Source organism: Tympanuchus pallidicinctus, unplaced genomic scaffold (genome assembly GCF_026119805.1).
Source record: "Tympanuchus pallidicinctus isolate F22 unplaced genomic scaffold, pur_lepc_1.0 scaffold11, whole genome shotgun sequence".
NCBI classification, from domain to species: domain Eukaryota; kingdom Metazoa; phylum Chordata; class Aves; order Galliformes; family Phasianidae; genus Tympanuchus; species Tympanuchus pallidicinctus.
The window spans coordinates 19,376,707-19,399,139 of NW_026294627.1; the positions used below are offsets into that span (position 1 = coordinate 19,376,707).

A 22,433-nucleotide genomic window follows, 5' to 3' on the forward strand; every position below is an offset into this window, starting at 1 on the left:
TCTTTTCTCTTCTTTGTGTTGGCTTCCTTTTTAAACACATTGCAGAACTAAAACAGGACAGGAAATAGGCCCACAGACGTGGGCTGAAAAGTTCATTGATAGCTGTCCTCAACATTGAGGATCCAGTTGTAATAATGGTCATCTTTGCTTGCTCATAGATTTTGCTTTGTTACTTATTAGATTATTAACTCATGCAGCATGTCCCATTGCTGCACGTGTCCATCCAGAGGAGGATGAGTTGCCGAAGAATTTGTTAAAATAAGTACTTGGGAACTGCACAGCAATTTCTATGAGTTAGAGATCTAATTTTTTACATCTTGGTTTTTATGCCCTTCCTGCATAAAATTGCTGTGTCTCTGGATGAAAACACAGGGTTCTTCTAATAAATGTGTCAGGCTTCATAGCAAATTATTTATCATTTGCTCTTCAATGTAGTGCATTCTTTAGTACAACATGCTCTTGTAGATTGCAGTTTTTGCATTTTTGGATTCTTTTTTTTTCCCCAAAAATGTATTTCTCTTTTTTCCTAATACTTGTTCATGAAAAGCAAGCAGAGTGCAAACTACAACTGAGCTTTTCCTATTTCCAGTCATTTTCCAAAGCTCCTTGCATTAAAGGACAGTGATGCAAAGTAAGATCTATTTGTGCAGGCTGTCAGTTGATTGTTAAGGAAGTGAGGTCACTGTAGAATTAATTGCACATTGTACAGTTTGGGGCACCCATTTCAGGAAATGTCTGAGCCCTGAATATGGATTACTCAAGTGTTTAAAATCAGATATTACCTCTCTGAACTCAGACTGTATTTTTTTTTGTGATTGTACATGGTTTCAATCTTCACGAGCATAGGATAAAGTCCTTCTATAATCAGTGATTTGCTAATGCTTATGATTTTTAGGCAGAACTGTATTTTTTTAAAATTCAGCAGGCTCACATTTAAAAGATCACTGCCAACTTGAATTTTCAGCAGTTGGTGCGTTTGTTTAAGAGTGTTGGTACTTTAAAAATCCTGTCTTAAGAAGTCAGCCCTCAACTTTAATGAATGTTTCCTTTCTTTGTAAATTCCCTTCCTGTGTGATGTGACGTTGAGGGTTTTCACCTAGAGAAACCCAAACCAGTTGCTGGATACTTCTCGTAGAAACCTTCTGTTGTTTCCAAAGCTCATGTGGTCCTTGGCAGGAGCAGCTGCAGATGCACCCACATTGCTGGACAGGAACATGGCCAGACTTGGTCTGGTTTTGGCAAAATACATGAAGTAATCAGAAAGATGGTAGCAAACTATTTGTCATTTTTATACATAAAAGAAATCAAGTGACCTTTGTACCAGTTGACCATCCTAATAAGTGGTTATGCAATTTGATTAATGCACTCAGTTCATATAAATGTACGGGGGATTGAAATTAAAAGTTTATACAGAATGTTTGGTCCATTTGACTGTATCCTTTTGCAAAAAAACTGATAGTATCAAGAAATGTTCATGAATGCTATACTTTTGAAGTGTAGTTTCAAGTAGTTCAAATAAGTTCAAGTGAAATAAGCCATATGAGCCTAGCATCATAAAAAAGTTTAAAATGTTTGCTGCTTTAGCTGTTATATTTTGCGTGCTGTAGGAGCAGTACATTCAAACCTACCTTAACTCATCACTGTGGTTACGTATGTACAGAAGGATGAAAAATCTTTAGCATATGTTTCACTATTGAAACATTGCTATACCCTGTGCTCTTTATACTTTTAAACATCATTGGAAAAACCCCTTAAAATTGCTTCAGAACTTTTCTTTTGCCTGTCATTGCTCTACGGTATTGAGGTGTGTGTATATGTGGACTTACAAATCAAATTCTTAATTTGGCAAATGCATGAGAAATATCTAATACTGGAAAGAATCACTCTTCATTTAACTTTCATTTCCATGCTTCTGCTCTTACCTGCAGGTGAAGCACTGGAAAAAATTTTAAATGCTCCTGTTACATTGTGGCTTAACAAAGTAATATTTATATCAAATGTGTATTATATTTCTACATAAAAACATTTATCTACCTAACTTTGAGCTAATTATTAATTTTTTTATACAATGAGTTTCAAATGAAGGAAGCTGACCCTGTATCCAATTTCAGGGAGAGAGCATGGACAACTTCAACTGGGGAGTACGGAGACGGTCTCTGGACAGCCTGGACAAGTGTGACATGCAGCTGCTGGAGGAGAGCCAGCTTTCTGGGAGCACACCCAGCCTGAACAAAATGAACCACGAGGACTCCGAGGAGTCATCAGAGGAGGAGGACCTGACCACCAGCCAGATCTTGGAGAACTCAGACCTAGTAAGTTGCTAACTTGAAATTTAACAGTAGGTAGGGTTGTGTTTGTAAATAAGCTGGGCTTTTAGTTTCCTCTCATTCAGGTGCAGTCTTAATCGTCTGACACTGGGAGATGACACTCACTACTTGCTTCTTCCTTATTTGCATATGTATGCAAGGCTTAAAGTCCAAAACGTAGGAAGATTCACTTCTGATTAGACACCCTTTTTTCCACAAATTAGTATACGTCTGTTTTTCATTAATGGCCAGTAGTAAATCTTCCTGATGTATTTAATACTTACAGAAATAGGAGAAGACTCCAGTTTTGTAAATTGTGTCCAGTTTTCATTGTTCACTTCTAAGATGTTTATATGATTTTCCAATATATATATGAAAAGTTTGCAATATGTCTGCATGTACAAAGAGCCTCCATCAGCGCCATTTGATATAACGTCTAATTTGCACATTCGTAGAAGCTAAGTGATGGGGTAGCTGTGTACTCAATTATTTTGTCCTTTTGTTGTTTTTCGAACAGATTATAAATCTTTCCCCATCCGAGGATACAAACCACATTGACTCACTTTCTACGTCATGTGACACAACCTCAGCAGAGCCTCATCATTTCAATATGGGAACATCTAGCTTTGACGTGTCTTTGCCTGATATGAATAATCTCCAAGTGCCTGAAGGATCCAAGGTTGATAAATTTTTACTTTCTTTTCCAGCTACAATGGATTTCATGTATCATTTTTTCAAGTTTATTTTGCATATAATTTCATGAAGAGTTTGATCTGTGAAAGCAAGTACATTCTGACTTCCTGTATGTAATGGCATCATGTAGTACATATGTATCATTGGGCACATTCGTAACCTCTCTGTTTTGTTTACAGTTTCTTTATTAAAAGATTATACTTATTGTTTCTTGGGGATATTGCACTATATATACACCGAGAAGCTACTAACTCATTAGAAGATGAATTCATGAAGTGTTTACAAGTCACAGCTCTAAGGGAATGCTCTTTTGTTCTTCGTGCTGGTTTAAATCTAGCTCATGGGGTGGGTGTATGCTTGTATTTACTGGGATTTTTTTGTGTGTGGGAACCTATTGTACGGTTGTGTGCACTGGATTCAGTTCTTGCCTTTTGGCAGACACTCAGAAATTTTAAATTCGTGACCACAATATTAAGCCATCTTGGAGGGAGGGAGGCAGCAGGATTTGCAAGGATAAAAGAGCCACGTTTAGCACAGTTTATTTCAGACACTTGAATCAGAAGACAAACATAATGTAAGGTTGGTAAATGATAATGAGTGTGGTTTCTTTCATTTTCTATTTGATAATACTTCTGTTTATGGGAGCTCAGGTGAACACTGTCTTTACATAAATGTAATCCACAGGGGTTTTATTGTGGCTTTATAACACTTCCACCTTACCACTAAAGCTTTCTCTTCAGTGTTTGAGTTGGAATGTCTTCTGCAAGAAAGCAGTGTAAGAGAGTGCGGCAGAGGAGGAGGATGGTTGACTTGTGTAATCATCAGCTTTCATTCCTGTTCTTTCCTTTGATCTCTTTTACATGCAGCCACACAAATAATTGATGTGGTACTGCTGATGCTGCATGTAAGAGAAGTTACGGAAAGTAGAATTCTAGACAGTAAGACATAGGTTGGAATTGTGCTGAGTATGGAACAAATTCTTTGTGCTAGAAACTTCCCTACGAGGAAGAAAGGGCTAGAGGAGGAAAATGCAGTTAAGAATCAGGGAGGAGAGGAACTTCTTAAGGTAATGGTTGTGGAACAGATAAACTGATTACCATTTGTCAAAACAGCTGCTGGTGGACAGGCTATCATGTAACAACTGTGAGCAGCAGAAGTTGGCAGAATTTCAGTTCAGGAAGCTGAGGCCAGAACGGATATGTTTGCAGGTGGTGACCGTGACTAATCATGTGCATCCTGATGTTGTAGTTACTGATTTAATGCCATAATAGCCGTGCACCAGTGTTCAGCAAAAAGTGAAAAGTTTTGGAAAAGGTAAAAAAGTAAAGGATGAAAAGTTGCAGCAGAGTTTTTTGCAAGATTGACAAGTAAATTCAACTCATCCTGAGACAGGTTGGGGTGGTAAAGTGTACGTAACCCAAGGCAATAAGGCTTTACCAATGTTATAAGGATGTATGAATTGATAAACTTTACACGTTGCACCTTCTCGGTGTTTTTCACCTCAAAGATACTTCTGTATTTTTACTCAGAAAAACTAGTTTGGTGTTTGTTTTAAGGAAGAAGTGATCCAATTTTTAGTTAAAAAATTGAAATTGCACCTAGGTAATTTTTGGTTAATTTGGTAACATAAGAACTGAAGCCCTTCATGCTTCTTTTTCTGTCTGAGTTTTTATTTTCAAAGTGCTGATGGTATGTCAGCAGTGCAGAGGAAAATGCTTGTTTAGAGCTGTACACAAAGGTTTCCTTGTTGCATCATAATCGAATACAAAAATATTGCTTCTGCTTTGAAATACATGCAGTGAATGAGAGCAACAGGCAGAATAAGCAAGCATTCTGAAATGGTTATTTCCAAATTCCAGGAGTTACCATGAATGAGAAGAAATTAATTAAGCTTATTTTCTACTAAAGATAGTGACTACAGTAATTTGAGATATTATTTGTAAGAGATCAAAAGTCAGTGATAAATAATGCTATGAGCATGCACAGATTCAGATTATACATATTTTTCAAGTTACTGAAACTCATCTATTCCTAGAGCGTATTCCAATCCTACGTGTGAATTCCATTCCTACGTGAATCTTCGGAGTCCACTTTTTTTCTTTTTCTTTTTGAAAAATGAATTAGTCTCCAGTGGGTGTGAAATGCTTGCTTCCTCTTTCTTCCTCCCTTATTCTATCCCATCCAAACATGTTTGAAAGTGGTTAATGCTAACTCCTTCTTGATAAAGCATAAACAGTTTGTGCTGCAGTTCATTTTATCTGTCTTGAACTCAGGAATATTACTATCTTTTTTGCTCCAAACACACATGTACATGCATATGTGCATCTATGCAGGAGCATGTGCCTTTATGAGACATCTCAAATAGAAAAGATAAAGAGTTTACGACCTCCTTGCTGGAGTAATCTGAACCACCACTGCTGTGCAGAGATGTTGTGGATGATGTTGACAAAAGGCAAAAGATTGAAACTCAAACAAAATTTGTTCAGACTGAAAATGTAAGAGAAATTGAAAAGTTTTCAAAAAGAAATCAAGGGAGGTGATTAGACGTGTCCATTAGCTTTAGGTACTAACAGATAGAAAAAAAAGGAGTGATAGAAACATAATCCTTTTAATGGCCTGTAAATGCTTTGGCTTCCTCTTCTATGGCAGTTACTGAGTAAACACGGCATGCTAAGAATAATCCTAAATTCTAAACATGCATGCAGTTTTCTGGACAGTGATTGTTTTAAGTCTATCTTGAGAGTCTTTAATTCTCTCTCGGACACCATAAAGTAAGAATTAACAAGGACAGCCTGACAGTAACAGGAACCCTATTGTTCTTCCTGAAAAAAATGCATCCCTGCTATGTTGCCAAGTGTATTGAAATCTGAAATTCCTTGCAATTCAGTTGAAGAAATACCTTTAAAAATAAAATTATTCTAAGACAGCAAGTTAAGCAGATACAGTCTTATTACAGAAGTGTGACTCAATTCACGTGTTTTATTTCATAGAGCTTTACATCTGTGCCATTTAACATGCTGTTTTATTTTTCATTAAGTACTTTCTAGCTTTTAGTGCTATTAACTTCTTAGTTTGCTGTTTTCTAAGACATCATCATTCACTTCCCTAGGTTGAAGCCATACATGCAGAGCAAGACACAGCAGTCCATGAGGATGAGCTTTCAGCATCTACAAATGAACTCCCAGGAGCATTTGAATGCAGTGATAGCCTCAGTCTGGATATGACAGAGACTGAAGAGAAAGCTGACAGGCTGGAACAATTTGCTCTTGCCAGGTACTTTAAATGCTGCTATTTCTAAGAGGATTTTCTAAAAATCCTCTTAAGCTGTACAACAAAGTGGTATCAAGATGTTGATTAACTTAATCATTTGGGTACTGGAAAGGTAAGCATAAAATTATCAATATAATTATCATACAACTACAGAAAGAAAAATATTTTCCTTATAGGAGAAACAAGATACAAATTGTGCATACACCTATGCAGTTAGTCATTTTATACATGATATATTTCATTAAAAGAGAAAAATACTTCTTAAAGTTTTGCAGTAACAGAAATACTGCTGAGTTAACTGTTCAACAGATTATCCATGCATTCATCCTTTTGATTGCTTATGGATCATAAGGAATTTATGATATTGTCAAAAATCCTCCAAATGATGGATGGACCCCAGCAAATGCTGCACGAAGGCATCAGGATTCTTCCATGCTATGTGCAGGTCCTTCAGATTTTGAATGCTGAGTTAGACAGCAGTCAGTATCTATGAAGACTAAAGCAGTAAGAAGGCATAAAGAGGCCTTCTGTCTCTGTACCACATTTCAGAATCAGCTCCTGTTCTTGGGAGCTGCAGGAGTGTTTCTCTATCACAAAGGCAAGGAGCACACAGGAGCAAGTAGCTTAGTACTCTTTTAAAATAAGAGTCCACCTGTTTAATTCACCATGAAGAACAAGAATGATGCTCCATGCTAAGAATGTGTTGTTTGTGGGGGAGTTAAACCAAACATGTCAGAGTGTGTACTGTTTGTACACACAAAGATATTTTTTTCCAAGCTTTTGCTGCACATTAACGTGAGCAAGTTTTCCCAGAATAAGTGTTTTCCTCCTAAGTTCTGTCCTCCTGTGAAATTTCAGCCTTCCTTTTCCAAACCATTCTATGACAAAACAACATAGGTTCCTCAAGGTAAGGTAATGCAGATTTGAATGGCCTGAAGATAGGGAATCCAGTTTGGAGATTTTACCTCATTGTGGCTGAAGTCTTGCCAATCTTCAAAAATAATTTGGAAGATCATGAGTATTTTTAGAAAGATGCTGTAATTGCTCATGGAATTTAATCTCTCTTACAGTGTGTTTTATCTGCCACCTCCTTGCGCTTCTGCTTTCATCGTGGTTTATTTTCTTTTCTCCTTTAGTTTTGGAGATGTTGATCGAAATGCCTCCCCTCCGCCCTCACCATTTTTTTCTGCCATCCTTGCTGCATTTCAGCCAGCAGCATGTGATGATGCAGAAGAAGCCTGGCGTAGTCACATCAACCAGCTCATGTGCGATTCTGATGGTTCCTGTGCAGTTTATACATTTCATGTGTTCTCTTCCCTGTTTAAGGTGAGAAAATAAGAAACGAAAAATGTGTAGATTGTGCCTGGCTACTGATTTTGACAGTAGTAGTAATGAACTAACAGGGATAGTTTTTCAGGTTATTCAAGTGCAATTATTATACCAGATTTTCATGTAGAACTGTCTTCTGTAGTCATAAAAATAATACAAAAATAAAAATCTCATACTTGAAGGCTTGAAAATAACACTAAAAAAATGTGGATCTACTCTAAAGGGTATTTTCTTCCATGCTTTGCAAATTGCTAGAAATAGCCTTTTCACCTCAAAGGACTGTTACTCTTCCATGTTAAACTGTTGAGATTTGACAGTGCCCACTGTAAATGTCAACGATGTCAAATATTCTGTAGCTAATCATTTGCATAGAAATAGCTAGCTGCCATCATGTAACATGAACTCCAGAAAATGAGTCTAAAAACTATAAACAGATCTGCATTCTAAAATTGTGTATTTACAAAGACAAGCATCATGCAAACAGATTAGAAAAAAGGGGTAAAATTTATGGTCTGTTCTAAGGAACCACTATCTAGTTTGCATGTAATTAGTTCTTAAGCTTTTTTCCGTGGTTTGTCCTGCTTTATATGAGGCAGCAGGGTACACAACAGCCAGGTAATTTCATTCAGAATTAAATTCCATGTGGTCTCAGAGTATGCTATTGTTTTTAGCAATTGTTATAGCAGTGGGTTCTCTGTTAATAAATATACCATCTTGAGATCTTTTAATGTATTGAAACTGTCCTTACGAAAAAGAAGCATCCAAATTTAGGGCTCTCTTCTCCATCCTATTTCCTCTGGAGGAAATAATTTTATGCCTTTTAGCTGTGCACTGTGCTCTCCTTTAAAGATTACACCACTGTAAGTAGAGGTACCTAAAAAGATAAGCATTCATTTAAGCACTGATAAATGACTATTTGAAAAAAATCTCAGTGCTGACTTAAGTGCATGGCAGGTCAACTTTGAAAATTAGAACTGTGGTTCTTCATAATGTGTGTTTCAGCTTTTTCCTTTACATCAGTCTTAGAGGTTAGTAGCTCTGTTCAAGTGTTTTGAGAGCTGTCCTTTTCCTCCTCCTTGAAGGGGTGAAAAGGAATTGTTGTTGTGCACTGCTGAAAATTAAAACAATATATAATAGCATGTAATGCAAAACCTGAATATTACTTTTGAAGTGCTTGTTTAACTCCAAAACCTGACACACAGTGCATTACTTGTTCTGCTTCTCCCGTTTTCAAAAAATAACCTAGTGATTTTCTTCAGTTGATACCGGATAAGAAAGATTTAATACTGCTCTTAAAAGATTTTTCAATAACGGTGGAACATGGATAATAGTAAATGAAAAAAACGTAAGGTGTTGAGAGTATCAAGATATCAGGATTTTCTAAATGGGGCAACAGATACATTTTTACTTTACAGAAGTAGCTGTTATTTTCCCAGATTTTTTTTTGTAAGATCCCAACTTGTCTGGAATTACATTGTGTTGGCGCCATTAAACTTTGCTACTCTTCCACAATCTTAAAAGATTTTTGACCCTCACCACCAGCAAGTTTCAGAAATAGGCCCAGTATGTGCAAGGCTTGCAATGCAGTGCTGCCAAAATGTTTAACCGTGAAGCAAAGTCCTTGTTTGGAGTGTTTTGTCAACTAAATACTTGATGAAGCAAAGGAAGTGTGTTTTCCACAGTACCTACATTTTGGTCTTCATCAAGTCGATGGTAACTTGGATGTTTGCCCACAGCACACTAAACTTGTTTAAAATTCCTAAAATTACTGAAGTACTTTTTCTGTAAACTGGTCGTATCTCAGAGATCTCTGGATAATCCTTTCAGGTCTCTGCTCTAAGCTGCCTCTTTGATTTCTGTCAAATCCAATGACTTTCAGAAAACCATGCAGTTCCAAGACAAGCAGATTTGTGAGCCAGCAAGTAGTTTGCCCAGTTGAGCCTTTTTGTTAATAAAAATCCTCTTCCCAGAAGAAAAAAAAACAGATTAAGAGGAAAAAATTCTGAGGATGTTTTCTTACTACTCACATACACATGAAACACAAGACAAAATGCAAGCATATACCTATGATGACAATATGATGATATTGTCATTATTACTCCTGATAGTTTTATTTATTAAAATGTATGTATGGCCCTGCTCAAAAGATTTCGGTCACTGTAATCTGTACCCAAAGGGATATATCTGAGATAACTTGTTGTAGAACTGATAGTCCATTTAATTGCAAAATAAATATAATTACTGAAGTAGTATATATATGTGTAGTTTCTAAATGCTTTCATTGGCAGTTTTAATACTTCACAACTTCACTCTGTAAGTCTGTTACATTCTTAGCTATAGATTGATTGTTGCTTTCAAGATTGTATGAAAAGGAATGCAGTAAAGGAATATGTTGTCTACTTTACACTATCAGCTATTGATGAAGCTGTGGCTGAAATGTTTTGAGAAAGTTATGTTTGTGAAATAAAGTAGGATTGTTTAAAGTAATTCATAGAGTGCTGGAAGAAAACTGAGGAGTTTGTCTTGCTAGGGGCTACAACTTTCGCCTTGGTCAAATGTTTTTTTAAGCTTCTTTGTATAAGCTGTTCTTAACTTGTCTGCTAAGATGAAGCCTCACATCATCTTTTGGCAGTGTTGTTCATTATTCTTGCCATTCCTTGAAAACTCCTCTTCCTCTGTTTTACATCCGTGATTTCTTGCTCTGCCCGCAGTGATACATTATTTTCTTTGTAGTTCCTGCTTATAGTTGAAGACCATTGTCATGACTTCATCTATCCAAATCTTGTCTTATTTAACTTCAGTTCTTAACTTCAACCATCACCAGAAGTCATATTTTCTAAACTTCTAGGTGTTGCTGTGGGCTTTCTTCAATAAGTCTGTGTATTCCTTGAAAAGCAAGAGCAGATTCTTTACTTTGGCCGAAGTTCTGACCAGCAATAACTAGAATTGGATTAGATGTTCTGTAGAAGCTATTCCTGTGTAAAATCTTGTGTCTCTCTGATAATTGATTTACTGTAGGATACAGCTAATTCACTTTTTGCTTGTAAACCAATTTAATAGGCAGATCTCTTTCTACAGAGCTTTGCCCTCCTGTCTACTCTTCATCGTGAATGTGCACTGTAATTGTTTCTGTGTACAACCTTGCCCTTTGTTTCCCTGCACTATTTTACCAGTCTGCCAAGATCAATGTGAATTATAATGCTAGCTCCCAAATTGCTTGCAGACCCCACAGTTCAACCATCTCTGCATTTAATAAGCGTGTTGCATGTTCCATTATTCAGTGTTTTCATTAATGATTCAGGTAGTGCCCGAGACAGATCCCAATGGAATCCTACTCAATTTATCTTTTGAATTGGATAGTGAGCTGTTTATAATTAACTTCTGAGTATGGTTTTACATACCTGGTTACCTATGGACCCATTTTTTCTACCTAAGACAGTAAATACATTAATACAGAACATAACAATTGTTTCTCCTAATAGAATGCCCCTTGTGTCAACCACAGACTCAAGTGCAGCAGAGAATCTGAGCTCTGTGCTAAGTGACGTGTGTAGAGCGTTGTTGATGTGTTGAAGATGGTAGAAAAATGCAGATCTTGAGTGTGAATCTGACTGGTTCAGATGCTTTAGAGAGAAGTGCTTAAGTTGCACTGTAGAGAAATTTTTTCTTTAACTGTTTTAGAAATAATTTATGGTGCATACCCTACCTATAATGTGATGGTTATTATTTATTTTTGTAAAGAGTCACCCAATCCACTGGTGTCTGTTATCCATAAATTCTGAACTGAGCTCACTTGATTTTAGGCACTTTGCATCTGGACCCCTGAATAGGAGGACTAAAGGCCATATGTGTCTGTCACACAAACAGGTGTTTGGGAAGCGCTTTTCTGCACTGAGGAATGCTTACAGTAATGCAGGTCCTAACTTAAATTCCTCAGAGAAGTACCTACAGTTATATGGGGTAAAATATAAAAATGTTGTGTATTTTTATTTTAAAAAACATTTTCGCCTTATTCTCATTAGCTGAGCAGTTGGCCTTAGTGAAATACACATTAGCAATGAAACTTGTTCTGTATTTATCAATACAAGTCCTGTGAGACTAAATATTTTTGTTACTCAATATATTAGCTGATGAAAAGGAAGTGTCAGCATTAGGATGCTTCTGATGGTTCTGGAGTACCGGCTGTTTAAGGACTCAAAATGACAAAAAATGAAAAGAAATCTTTTGAGAAGAATAATTCCCGGATGCAATGCAGTATTTTTGGAGTCCTCCCAAACAACAGCAAACTTTTAGTAAGAAACCTTTTCCCCCAGGGGAAAGCAAAAGTTCTGTTCTGCTTTTCTGTGCTGTTGTTTGGCATTAGGATGTCCATTATACTGTCTGATTAACCCCTTGACATGGAATACTAACAAAACAATGCCCGGAATGGACAGAAAAAGTAATGTGCTGATCAACTCTGTTAACCCTGTACTGACAAGAAAACAAACTACATGTGGGTAAAAGACTTTACATAGATTGAATCATGTTTACAAAAAAATATTTCAGCAGTAGATGATTACTGACTCTGCAGCTAGTTTCACAGCCACACAGCTGTGCACTGTGCACCAGCATAATAATTATTGTTTCATATCCATGAGCAAACAATGAGTTCTGAGCAGGAAGGTGACCTCTGTTACACATTATTGTATGACATACACACTTCAAAAAAATAAGCATACAATTTTGTTTATAAAAGAACTTTGGTAAAGAATGTGATAAAGTATATTTTGCTTTACAGAATATTCAGAAAAGATTCTGCTTCCTAACCTGCGATGCAGCCAGCTACTTGGGAGACAACCTGCGAGGAATAGGCTCCAAGTTTGTGAGGTCTTCTCAGATGCTAACATCGTGCTCAGAATGTCCTACTCTTTTTGTAGATGCAGAAACAGTGAGTATATTGTTTTCAAATATCATACGCTGCATAGCAGTGTTATTTCCCCTGTTTCATGTAAAGGCAGTTCCTGTGTGGATACGTCAACCTCCTCCCATCTGTAATTTTTCTTTTTTCTCTTGTTCTTAAGCAAATTTCCATTAACTTCTCATACTCTTTTACTAACTAAGTACTGACAGATGGGCGATACAATGTGTTGAGCCTGTGTGCCAGAAAGTAGTACAAAAGAGGTGTCCACTGGGTTTGTTTGGCCACACAAATGGCAAAGGAAGAGCTGTTTTTAACATAGTTCACCATGGCTTCATATGAGATATTAAAAAGATCATAAGAAATTTACATAAATCACTCCAAAAGTTATTCCTCCTGTTTATTTCCAGGGAAACCACAATAGATACAAAAAAGTACAGTAATGCTATTTGGTAGAGCAAATTCTCAACTTCAAAATACTATTTTACAACATAGTCACCACCATTAGCTATGCATTTTCACCACTGATGAACAAGAGTCTGCATGCCACGCTCATAAAAATCTGCACCAGTGGAGGTGACCACTGTTTCTAGTTGCTGTGACAGCATTATTGCTTGGAAAATGTTACCCACATAATCCAACTTTATCCATGCTAACATCCACTGTTTGGTCTCCATAAACATTCAGCAAGTGTCAGTGAATGTCAGTGGGTGCCATTTTCTCCTCATGGAGGAATTCAGCCTTTGCCTCAGATGCATTTCCATGTCAGATGCCATTCTGTCAGACTGTCCCTCTGCTGCCATCTGTCACATGGCATCAAAATGTGATGGAATATTGGTGAGAAGGTTCAACTGCAACTGTCATATCACCAACATCTGCTTCTGATGTCGTGGGCCAACATCTTAAAACAGAAGGCATTACATTCAGAGCAGCCCTCATATATTAGTAATTGAGGTGACCCTTCTCATTGTTCTCATTCTGGCCCCTGTTTGTCCAAAAGCTTCAGGAAAATGTGACCTCACATGGGAGCATTACTTCTGAAATGCAATCTTAGGCCTGCTTTTGGCCAGCTTCTGTGACCACAAAGCGCTGTGCTTTACATCAAGCTGTAGAGATTAACCAGATGAGCTTTGTGCAGTGTTTTTGGTCTAGGGAAAAAGTCCTTTGTGAAGCTGCTAAAAAACAAAGCACAGCTTCAAGTCCAAATTATCATAGGTGCACCTGTTGCTAGTAGGCTCTCAATATACTGTTCTATGTATCTATTTTTTTTTCATAAACATAAAATCAGGTAATTTTTGTTATTGGTGTATATAAACCTAAGTATTATTTTGCAAGATATTTTCTCTGCTATATTTCCTATTCTGATAATATTTTTATGCTTTTATAGTGACGTTTGCTAGCTAATGAAATTAGCTAATGCTAATGAAATTTCATTTCTCCAGCTTCTTTCTTGTGGCCTTCTTGAAAAACTGAAGTTCAGTGTCCTAGAACTGCAGGAATACCTGGACACATACAACAACAGAAAAGAAGCAACTCTCTCGGTACGCTGGATTGTGCTTTGTGCTGTTGTTCTTGTTTTTCTGTGCGTATATTGACACTATGTCAGGAGACTGCAGGTAGTGTCTAATTGAGGTGGATGCCCCGTCCCTGGAGGTGTTCAAGGCCAGGTTGGATGGGGCCCTGGGCAGCCTGGTCTGGTATTAAATGGGGAGGTTGGTGGCCCTGCATGTGGTGGGGGGTTGGAGATTCATGATCCTTGAGGGCCCTTCCAACCCGGGCCATTCTGTGATTCTGTGTTTAACATTCAATAAAAAAGAGTATTTCAGATACTGGATTCATTTCATGTTTCTTCCTGAGCGTATGAACCAGAACTTAAAATGTATTAAGTCCTTTAATTTTAGAAACATCAGCATGTTTAATATTCCTAATTTTTCCTTTCTCCCAGCTAGCAAATAATTCTTTCTTTTTCTTGTTTTATGCAATTAAAATATTAATAGTACTAATAGAATGTAAAATTGCAGTTGTTTAAATTGTACTCAAAGCAAATAGTCTGTGTGAATAAAAATCAAAATTGCAAAATTTTGTTTATGTTCTATGTAACTAGAATACTGTTACCTTTATGCAAATCAAGCTAAGGGCTTTATTCATATATTCTTTCAATTTGTTTCTGAAAACAGTGGCTTGCAAACTGCAAAGCAACGTTTGCTGGGGGCTCACGAGATGGAGTTATTACCTGCCAACCGGGGGACTCAGAAGAGAAGGTAATGAGTGAAAAGGATTATTTCACTCCTCTAAAGTGACATGTGATATGTCTTGTTCTTGGATCCACAAGGTCGTGCTGTACTTCCCCCTTCTCTCACTGAGGGGGTTTGGCATAATCCAGTTTTCACACTCGAGACTTAGAGGAATTGTTGTTGCCTTGGCCAAAGGAAATGACAAGTTTTCAGAGGCAATACTTATGCCTTCCTATTCTAGACAAGGAATCAGAGTTAACCCTGCCTGGGCTGTGTGTGCAATCCATTTCAGAGAAGTCATTTTCCCACAGCACACTGTCTCTGAAAATCAGTCCTGATGTACTGTGCTTCCACATTACTCCCATTTTGTCTACAGCTGTTACAGACTCAGCCTGCAAAACAGAAAGACTTACCTGGTTGAAATCCACTTACATTAGCAGTTACAAAATAATGACTATAAAATGACTGGTTAAATTATTCATGCTTTAGGAAAGTATTTATAGCAAAGGCAAAATAGCTCTTCTGTCACTTCTAGACACAAGTTTTACACATAAGTCTGTATATATATTTATCTGTACATATATATTTAGCATATTAATTCCAGTTAAGAAATCAGTCATTTCAGAAATCAGCATGATCCAGTGGCATGCCTGTGATCTGATGTACTACCCATAAGAAACAGGTGATGTCTTTGTGCTGTAGAATGAGTTGGGTTATTTTGTGGGTTGTATTTCTTTTTTGGAGGAAAAGGAATGAGGACATTGAAAAAGGAGGAGGATGAAGAGAATTAGCCAAAGTCAAGGAACAGCAGGAGCATGTAGAAAAAAATAACATATCCTATTTACATGAATTATAGCTTATAACAGGTTATAATGACATTTTCAGAACTCTTTTTTTTTTTTTTAAGACATTGTCATGTTGGTTTTGATTGTTTGTCTTCTCCCCCAAATCATTTTATTGTCTTCTGTTTTTATTTTAACCTATCTTTCCATCTCTATGTATTTCATCTTCCAGTTTGACCTCAGTTGCATTTATTTCTTTGGTTTGGTTTGATTTTGTGCCATTGCTCAATAATCCCAAATCCTTGCCATCCCTGCATTTTAGCTTCCTTGATTTTATTAGCAAATCTGATTTGCTAATAAATCCTCTGGCTGTAGTCACAGGTGGTGGGAAAACTGTTCAGTCTTCCCCCATCTGGCACTGGCACCAGCAAAAGTTGCACATGCCTTCCTATGCATTTAAAGAAGATGCTGTCTCTTCTGTAATTGTTACGGTGTGCCAGGAAGTCACAAGTGAGCTATTCTCACAAAAGAGAAATTCTGCAAAAGAGGGGCCTGGAACGTGTGCTACTGCCTCTCCTGCCAAGTAGATCTGGGGAGGGAGGTTAAGTGATACATGGAGAGGCACAACAATTGGGCTGTCTGTGGATGACCTCTGCCCACTGGTGCACAAGACTCTGATCAGTGGCTTCAGGTAGTAGGTGTTATGTGTGTTGCTGTATGCAGTTTGTTTATACTCTTCATCCCTATTTTGGTAACCCCCAGAAATGGATGGAGGATCAGACATCTTGCTGATCATCTGCTTACTTTCTTTTTTGAAAAAGTACAGCAGAGAGAATGCTGAGGAGAAGGAATAAAGTATGAACTGAGCTCACATATAAATGGTCTGAGCGCTTCTAAAAGTTAACAAATACGTTCCATTTGCATGTTTGATTATTACTTTTTTAATTAGGTGTTCTTTTTCTCAGATTTAAATGTGAAACCAGAGTCAGTATTTTTACTGCTTATCAAGCAGTCTGAAAAAAGGGTTTCTTAGTCTTGCAAGAATCCTTGATAATAATAATAATAACAATAATAATAATAATCCTCTATCCCAGCAATGTTCTTTCAACCCAAAATACATTATTCCTTGGAAGTGGACAGGATGGTAGGTGTTTGATCAACAGACATATTTGTTTCTTCCCCTTCTCAACTCACCTGTCAATTGAAAACAGCTCTTCCCAAGGGAACTTTCTCATATATAATAATTCATTCTATTTATTCATCAAAAGAATAAATGAATACAAAGCAAAAGAATAGAAACAAAAGAATAAACAAAAGAGTAATGGAAAAAAGAGTTCAGAAAAGAGGAGAAGGAGAAATGTTACTAGAAAGGGAATAGGATAAGTAATTCTTAGATTGACAGATATTTTTTTTCATGCCTTTCCTTTTGTGTTCTCCCTTAGCCTGGATGGCCAAAGAATCTACCAGCTGCAGGAAAAAAACATCTGTCTTACAGCGGTAGCCATTAGGGAACCTGTCTGAACTCTTAGATTTACTGATGGTTTGACTGAGTCCTGAAATCCTGCCTAAAACTTCTGACATAAAAAAAATGCCTAGCGAAACACAAATAGCTAAACACAAAACCAGGCTACTTCTGAAAAGATTCAGAAATAACTGCAAGGAAAAAAAGCAATACCTTGTTCTATGGAGTGCAGAAATCTAGGATTCTCAGAACTCCCCAGAGAACCCCAAAACAGACATAAGATCAGATTCAGTTTTGCCATCAGGGTCGCATCACAACTAGCTTAAATGGGTTTTGCTTGCCTGTGTGCACAATTCACTTGGCACTGATTTCCCTAATCAGATCCTAGTTCAAAATAATTGCACATGATTTGTTGACTGTTGTTACTGTTGCTGGAAATAGGCAAAGGCAAAAATTGCTTATTCTGACATTAAAGGAGCTTGAAATAGAAGTTGTCAAGGCCAGCTACTGGAACGAGCAAATTGGGTAACAGCTGAATGTCCCAGAATGCCTTACCACCTCTTACTCTTGCAACAGATGGCATGATTGGTCCATGTCTCTGATTTGTAAGCTGTGATGCTACATTCAGTCATTTGATGCTGCAGAATCTTAAGCACAGAGGAGCTGATCTATTGACAGATTACCTGCACATACTGTTATGCTGTCTGTCCACATGTAACAGATAAGTAAATCTCATGGTACATTCTTGCTCCCTACCAAATGGGGATTTTTATTTTTTTATCTAGCCAAAGACTGGTTTGGGGTGTTTGGGGTTTGTTTTTTATTTTTGAAAAGAGATACATGAAAGATCCCACTTTTAAAGACAATTATTAGTAACTAATTCAAATAAGTATTTGTCTCCTAATGAGACATTCAGCTTACTCTGCAAGTCCAAAGTCAGTATACACTTTCCTTAAAACTTGCTCATTCAAAAGATTACAGTCTATTGAGTGTGGGCTGTACAAACTCAAGCTGTTAATGGATTTTTAAAGCACTTTGCATCCCTTAGCACTTTGCTGGAGAAGTTGAGAATGTGCCTTTTGCTGTGGGTTTTCCTGTGGCTGAATGTTCAATGACTCTGGGCCACCTACAGGACTGAAGGCTTACATCCTGACGCCATAGTAATCTGGAGTTCAACTGAGTCACAGTATACCTAAAGGCAAAGTGAATCTCATTATTAAATTAGAAGGTTGATTGGAAATTAGATTAGAAATTACAGTTTCTTTATACTATCTGACCACTGTTGGACAGATCCATGGACTCACGATAAGCTCAGTTTGGCTCTTGTGGACAGCTTTTCTAGAGGACCACAGCAGGTTTTTGGCTTTCTCCAAATGGAGCAATTTCTGCTGTCCTTCAATTCCAGTGGATATTGAAGAATGCAACAACATATATTATATCTCCCTTTTTCTCTCTGATACATATACAATACAATATATTCATGTATATATTATACATATACAATACAATATATTCATGTATATATTAACTTTCCAGTTTGAGAGAAAAAGCTTTTGTCTGCTGCAGTTTCAAATCACATAGAATACCCCAGTAAAATGTGCTTGCAATTAAAAACTCTCGCACAGAGCAACTATTTTGTTGTGATGGGACTCTCGTATGTCATCAAATGACTGACAACTGTGTTGCCATCACAGTTTTAATGTCTTAAGAAGCAATTGTGTAGCTCTTGTCTCTTTATAGTATATAAAAATGATTCCTTGAAAAAAGCAAGAAGGAAAGCCAGTGATGTAAGGATTAGTATTTTGCTATCTTCTGTTCTGCTAATAGTACAGAAAAGTAATTCTTCTTCCAGTAATAAATCAAAGGGTTGCTGTTTCAGTGGGAGTTGAGGGTTCTTAGCTGAAACATTTATTAGCTGCATGAAGGACTAGCGTAAGTGATCCAGTGACTGTAAATATTTGGTATTCTCATAGTCATAGAATCATAGAGTGATAGGCTTGGAAGAAACCTTAAAAACCATCCAGTTCCAACCCCCTCCCATGGGTTCCTCCTGCTAGATCTGGCTGCCCAGGATCCCATCCAGTTGGGCCTTGAACCGCTCCTGGGATGAGCATCCGCTCTTTCTCTGGCAGCCTGTTTCAGTGCCTTACCACCCTCATAGCGACAAATTTCTTCCTAACATCTAACCAAAATCTCCCCTCTTGTAGTTCAAAACCATTCTGTCTTCTGCAATTGCTATCAGATTATGTAAAAAATTGGTCACTCCTATTATAAAGTCCTGTTAAGCTGCATAAGGTCTCCATAGAGCCTTCTCTTCACCCAGCTGAGTAAGCCCAACTCCCTCAGCCTTTCTTATAGGAGAGGTGCTCCAGCCCTTTGATCATCTTCATTGCCCTCCTCTAAACCCATTCCAACAGCTCCACATTCTTCTTGTGCTGGACACAGTGCTGCCAGTGGGGCCTCATGAGGGCAAGTAGAGAGATACAGCTGACTAAGCCATTAATTGGGTATTGTCTATCACAGTTCCCTTACAATAGGCATTAAAGTAGAAACTGAGGAGAAAAGTGGAAGCTAGGAGCATTCTGCCCAGATCCACGATACTGGAGACTAAAAGAAATGTCATTTAGTCAAAAAATGATCTACTCAACTTTCATTTTTTATGCTTAAGGAGTGAAGAAGAAAAGTTACAATCATGGAATTGGAGGAGCCATGCTGATCTGAATGAGTATTCAGAAAGATTTTATAATATTCCTTGAAAGATCTGTATAGTTTCTTCTGATGAAGGAGGGATTTACATATGAGATGAAATCCCAGTTCACACCTCCTACCCCTTTCTCCATGACTTTTTTTTTGTTTATCGTTTTTGAAGCAGTAAACAAGAAAAAAAAGTTTTCCTGTGTGGAAAAAAAAAAAAGACCATGGAATTCACTTATTTTCTGCTTTCTCTCTTCTTGAAAGTCAATTCCATGGCACGTTATAAATTATACCTGGATTCAGTGTTTTTCAAAAGTCTGAGTGAAACTTGTTGGCATGCTGAGCTTCAGAGGAGCCCAAGAGAGAGGCAGACAAGATTTTAAAAACACAAATGGGCACCCCTAGAGCACGGTGCTCTGTCTGCTCTTGTCCTCTTCTTATCTGAAACACAGCTTTACAAAACTTAATTTTCATGAACTGCATGGAAGCCAGGATATACAGGAAGGCTTTTTTAAGAATACTAACACTCTTACAGGAAAAAAAAAGAAAAAAAGAAAAAAAAAACCAGTTCAAAGAACATTAAAGGCTTAAAATTAAGCATTGCAGAAGTGTAAAGCTAAACTTATCATGGTTTTGTTGAAGGTTAGTGCAAGATTTGGTACGATACTTTTCATACATTTTTAATTGCAAGGCCATGGAAAGAAGCAGGACCAAAGCACTTTGTGTGACCATATAAAGTTAGCATTATTTGACCTTTCTCTATTTGATGCCTTTGTACTGATTTACTGAAGGTAAATCATTTTAGTAAGAATTTCCAAAGTTTATTAGTGTCATGTGCAGGCTGCAGCTGGGCAGACATCATTGTGGTTTGTTGGCTACAACATTGACATCATTATTCTGGTCATCTAAAATGTCACAAGAATATGATATTAGTAAGGAGATCTGCATTAAACATGCACAAAATGCGAGTGTAGCTCTTGGTAGAGAAAAGAGGAGCGCTTCTTTTTTGAGAAATTTATTTCTGAGACGGTGATCCTTAATCTTTGAAATGCTATTATGGGTAAATTGGAGTTTTTATTACTTCACAACAATGCTTACACTGACATTTTAATAGCTTCAGAATTACAGATCAGTGAATCATGACTGGTAAGAGAAGGGAATGCAGATCTGAACAAGTGGCCCTGCCATGTAGTCAGACCAAACTGGCATTTTCCATTTATTTTTTTTCTTATGATTGCTTAAGTTATGTATAAAATGTTTCCATTGTAGTGTGCCAAGTAATAAACCCAACAGCTTATCCTGTACATTTCTTCAGATCTATTACATCCAAAAATAGAAGTATTCCTAAATAATAAAATATTTCTTTAAAAGCAAATTGAAAAATCAGTACTGTTAATCGCTTGAAAACCCTGCATAATGTTTGAGTGCTTTGCAATATGAGCTCTTTACAATATTAAGGAAAGAAAATTTAAATAAAAGTGTTATTTCTTGAACTTCCTAACCCAAATTCACTGTAAGCTCCTGGGCTTCTGAGCAGGATAAATCAAAACTAATAAATATGAAGGTCTAACTGAGGAGGATATTTAGACTATAAATTACTATTAGAATTTAGACTGTGATTTACCATTAGAATTCAGAGCTTGATTTTATTGAGTGCTCTGCATGTCGTATGTAACACTGCCAGGCAGTTACTGAGGCAAGCACTGCTAATACTGCTGACAAGTTATGCTGTTACAGATGGGCTGTGCTTCCTATTGCATGCATTACACTGACACTATACTTTCTTTCCTTTCCTTTTCTCCTGTGCCATGCTTGCTGTGTAGCAAATGGAATCTCTTGCAGTAAGTTGAAGTTCTTTCATATTCTTTGTCCATCTCTAGATGGACTAATACACCCCAATTTTACTGTTTTACTCCTAAGCATGTTTTCCTTTTTTGTTGGAATTTTCTTGTAAAATATGTGGTTCTACATGCAGTGACTAAAATCATTTACTAAGATGTGTTTTGTGAAATCTAAAGATACTATGCCAAAATTCTGACACTTTCATATGCTATTTCAAATTGTCACCTTACTTTGTGAAAACTGAGCCTTTAAATGGTTGTCATATGCTGGAGTAGAAGGTTAGTTTTTAAAAATTCTTTTAATTTCACGATTTTCAATTATTCTGCGTGAAAAAACTAAAAATTATAGTAGACAGTTGTTTAAAATTGTTTTTGTTATATGTTGATGAATGTTCTTAGGTCAAGAGGAAAAAAAAATGGAATTCTTTGACATGATAGCTTCATACTGAAAGACTCAAACTTGAGCCTTCAATTCAACCTTAGTTTGTCTTTATTCAGGTTAGCAGCCAGCAGAGTAGCACTGAATTATTGTGCCCCAAAGTCTAGAAAATAGTGTATTACATGCCAACCTATTGTATTTCTTAATTATATTACACCATGTGCAGGTTTTGAGTTAATTTTTACCTCCCTGACAATTTGAAGTTTACCTGCCCATTAGATTTACCAGTTCTTCAAAATTTGGACAGAGTGAATTTCTGTAGAACCTCCCGTGTCCCTGCTGCTGAACCTGGACTGGGAGGGGGGAGCAAGTGAGCCTCCTGGGCTGGCATTACTGGTGCACTGTTGGCATTCCTGGCTTCATGCTCAACTGTGGCTCAGAAGTAACCAGAAGACAGAGAATTCTTCCAGGAGATTCTGTCTGAAAATTCAATCTTACTTGCGGAAGGAGGAACCTTTGTAATACAGATGCAAGTTTGGCAGTGCT

General features: G+C 37.2%; 1 protein-coding gene across 7 annotated transcripts in view; it reads left to right on the forward strand.

The window, feature by feature from the left end:
* The window catches only part of FRY (FRY microtubule binding protein), a 235,808-nt gene that overhangs the window by 208,226 nt on the left and 5,149 nt on the right, over nucleotides 1-22,433 (forward strand). For 5 of the 7 annotated variants that reach the window (XM_052671119.1, XM_052671120.1, XM_052671113.1 and 2 more), the window contains 8 exons: nucleotides 2,112-2,312; nucleotides 2,824-2,985; nucleotides 6,109-6,272; nucleotides 7,406-7,595; nucleotides 12,376-12,525; nucleotides 13,938-14,036; nucleotides 14,673-14,756; nucleotides 21,491-21,508. In XM_052671119.1, coding sequence (XP_052527079.1) covers nucleotides 2,112-2,312; nucleotides 2,824-2,985; nucleotides 6,109-6,272; nucleotides 7,406-7,595; nucleotides 12,376-12,525; nucleotides 13,938-14,036; nucleotides 14,673-14,756; nucleotides 21,491-21,508 — 1,068 coding nt within the window. The remainder of the gene's footprint in view (nucleotides 1-2,111; nucleotides 2,313-2,823; nucleotides 2,986-6,108; nucleotides 6,273-7,405; nucleotides 7,596-12,375; nucleotides 12,526-13,937; nucleotides 14,037-14,672; nucleotides 14,757-21,490; nucleotides 21,509-22,433) is intronic. The other 2 variants (XM_052671115.1, XM_052671118.1) reach the window with 1 other exon arrangement.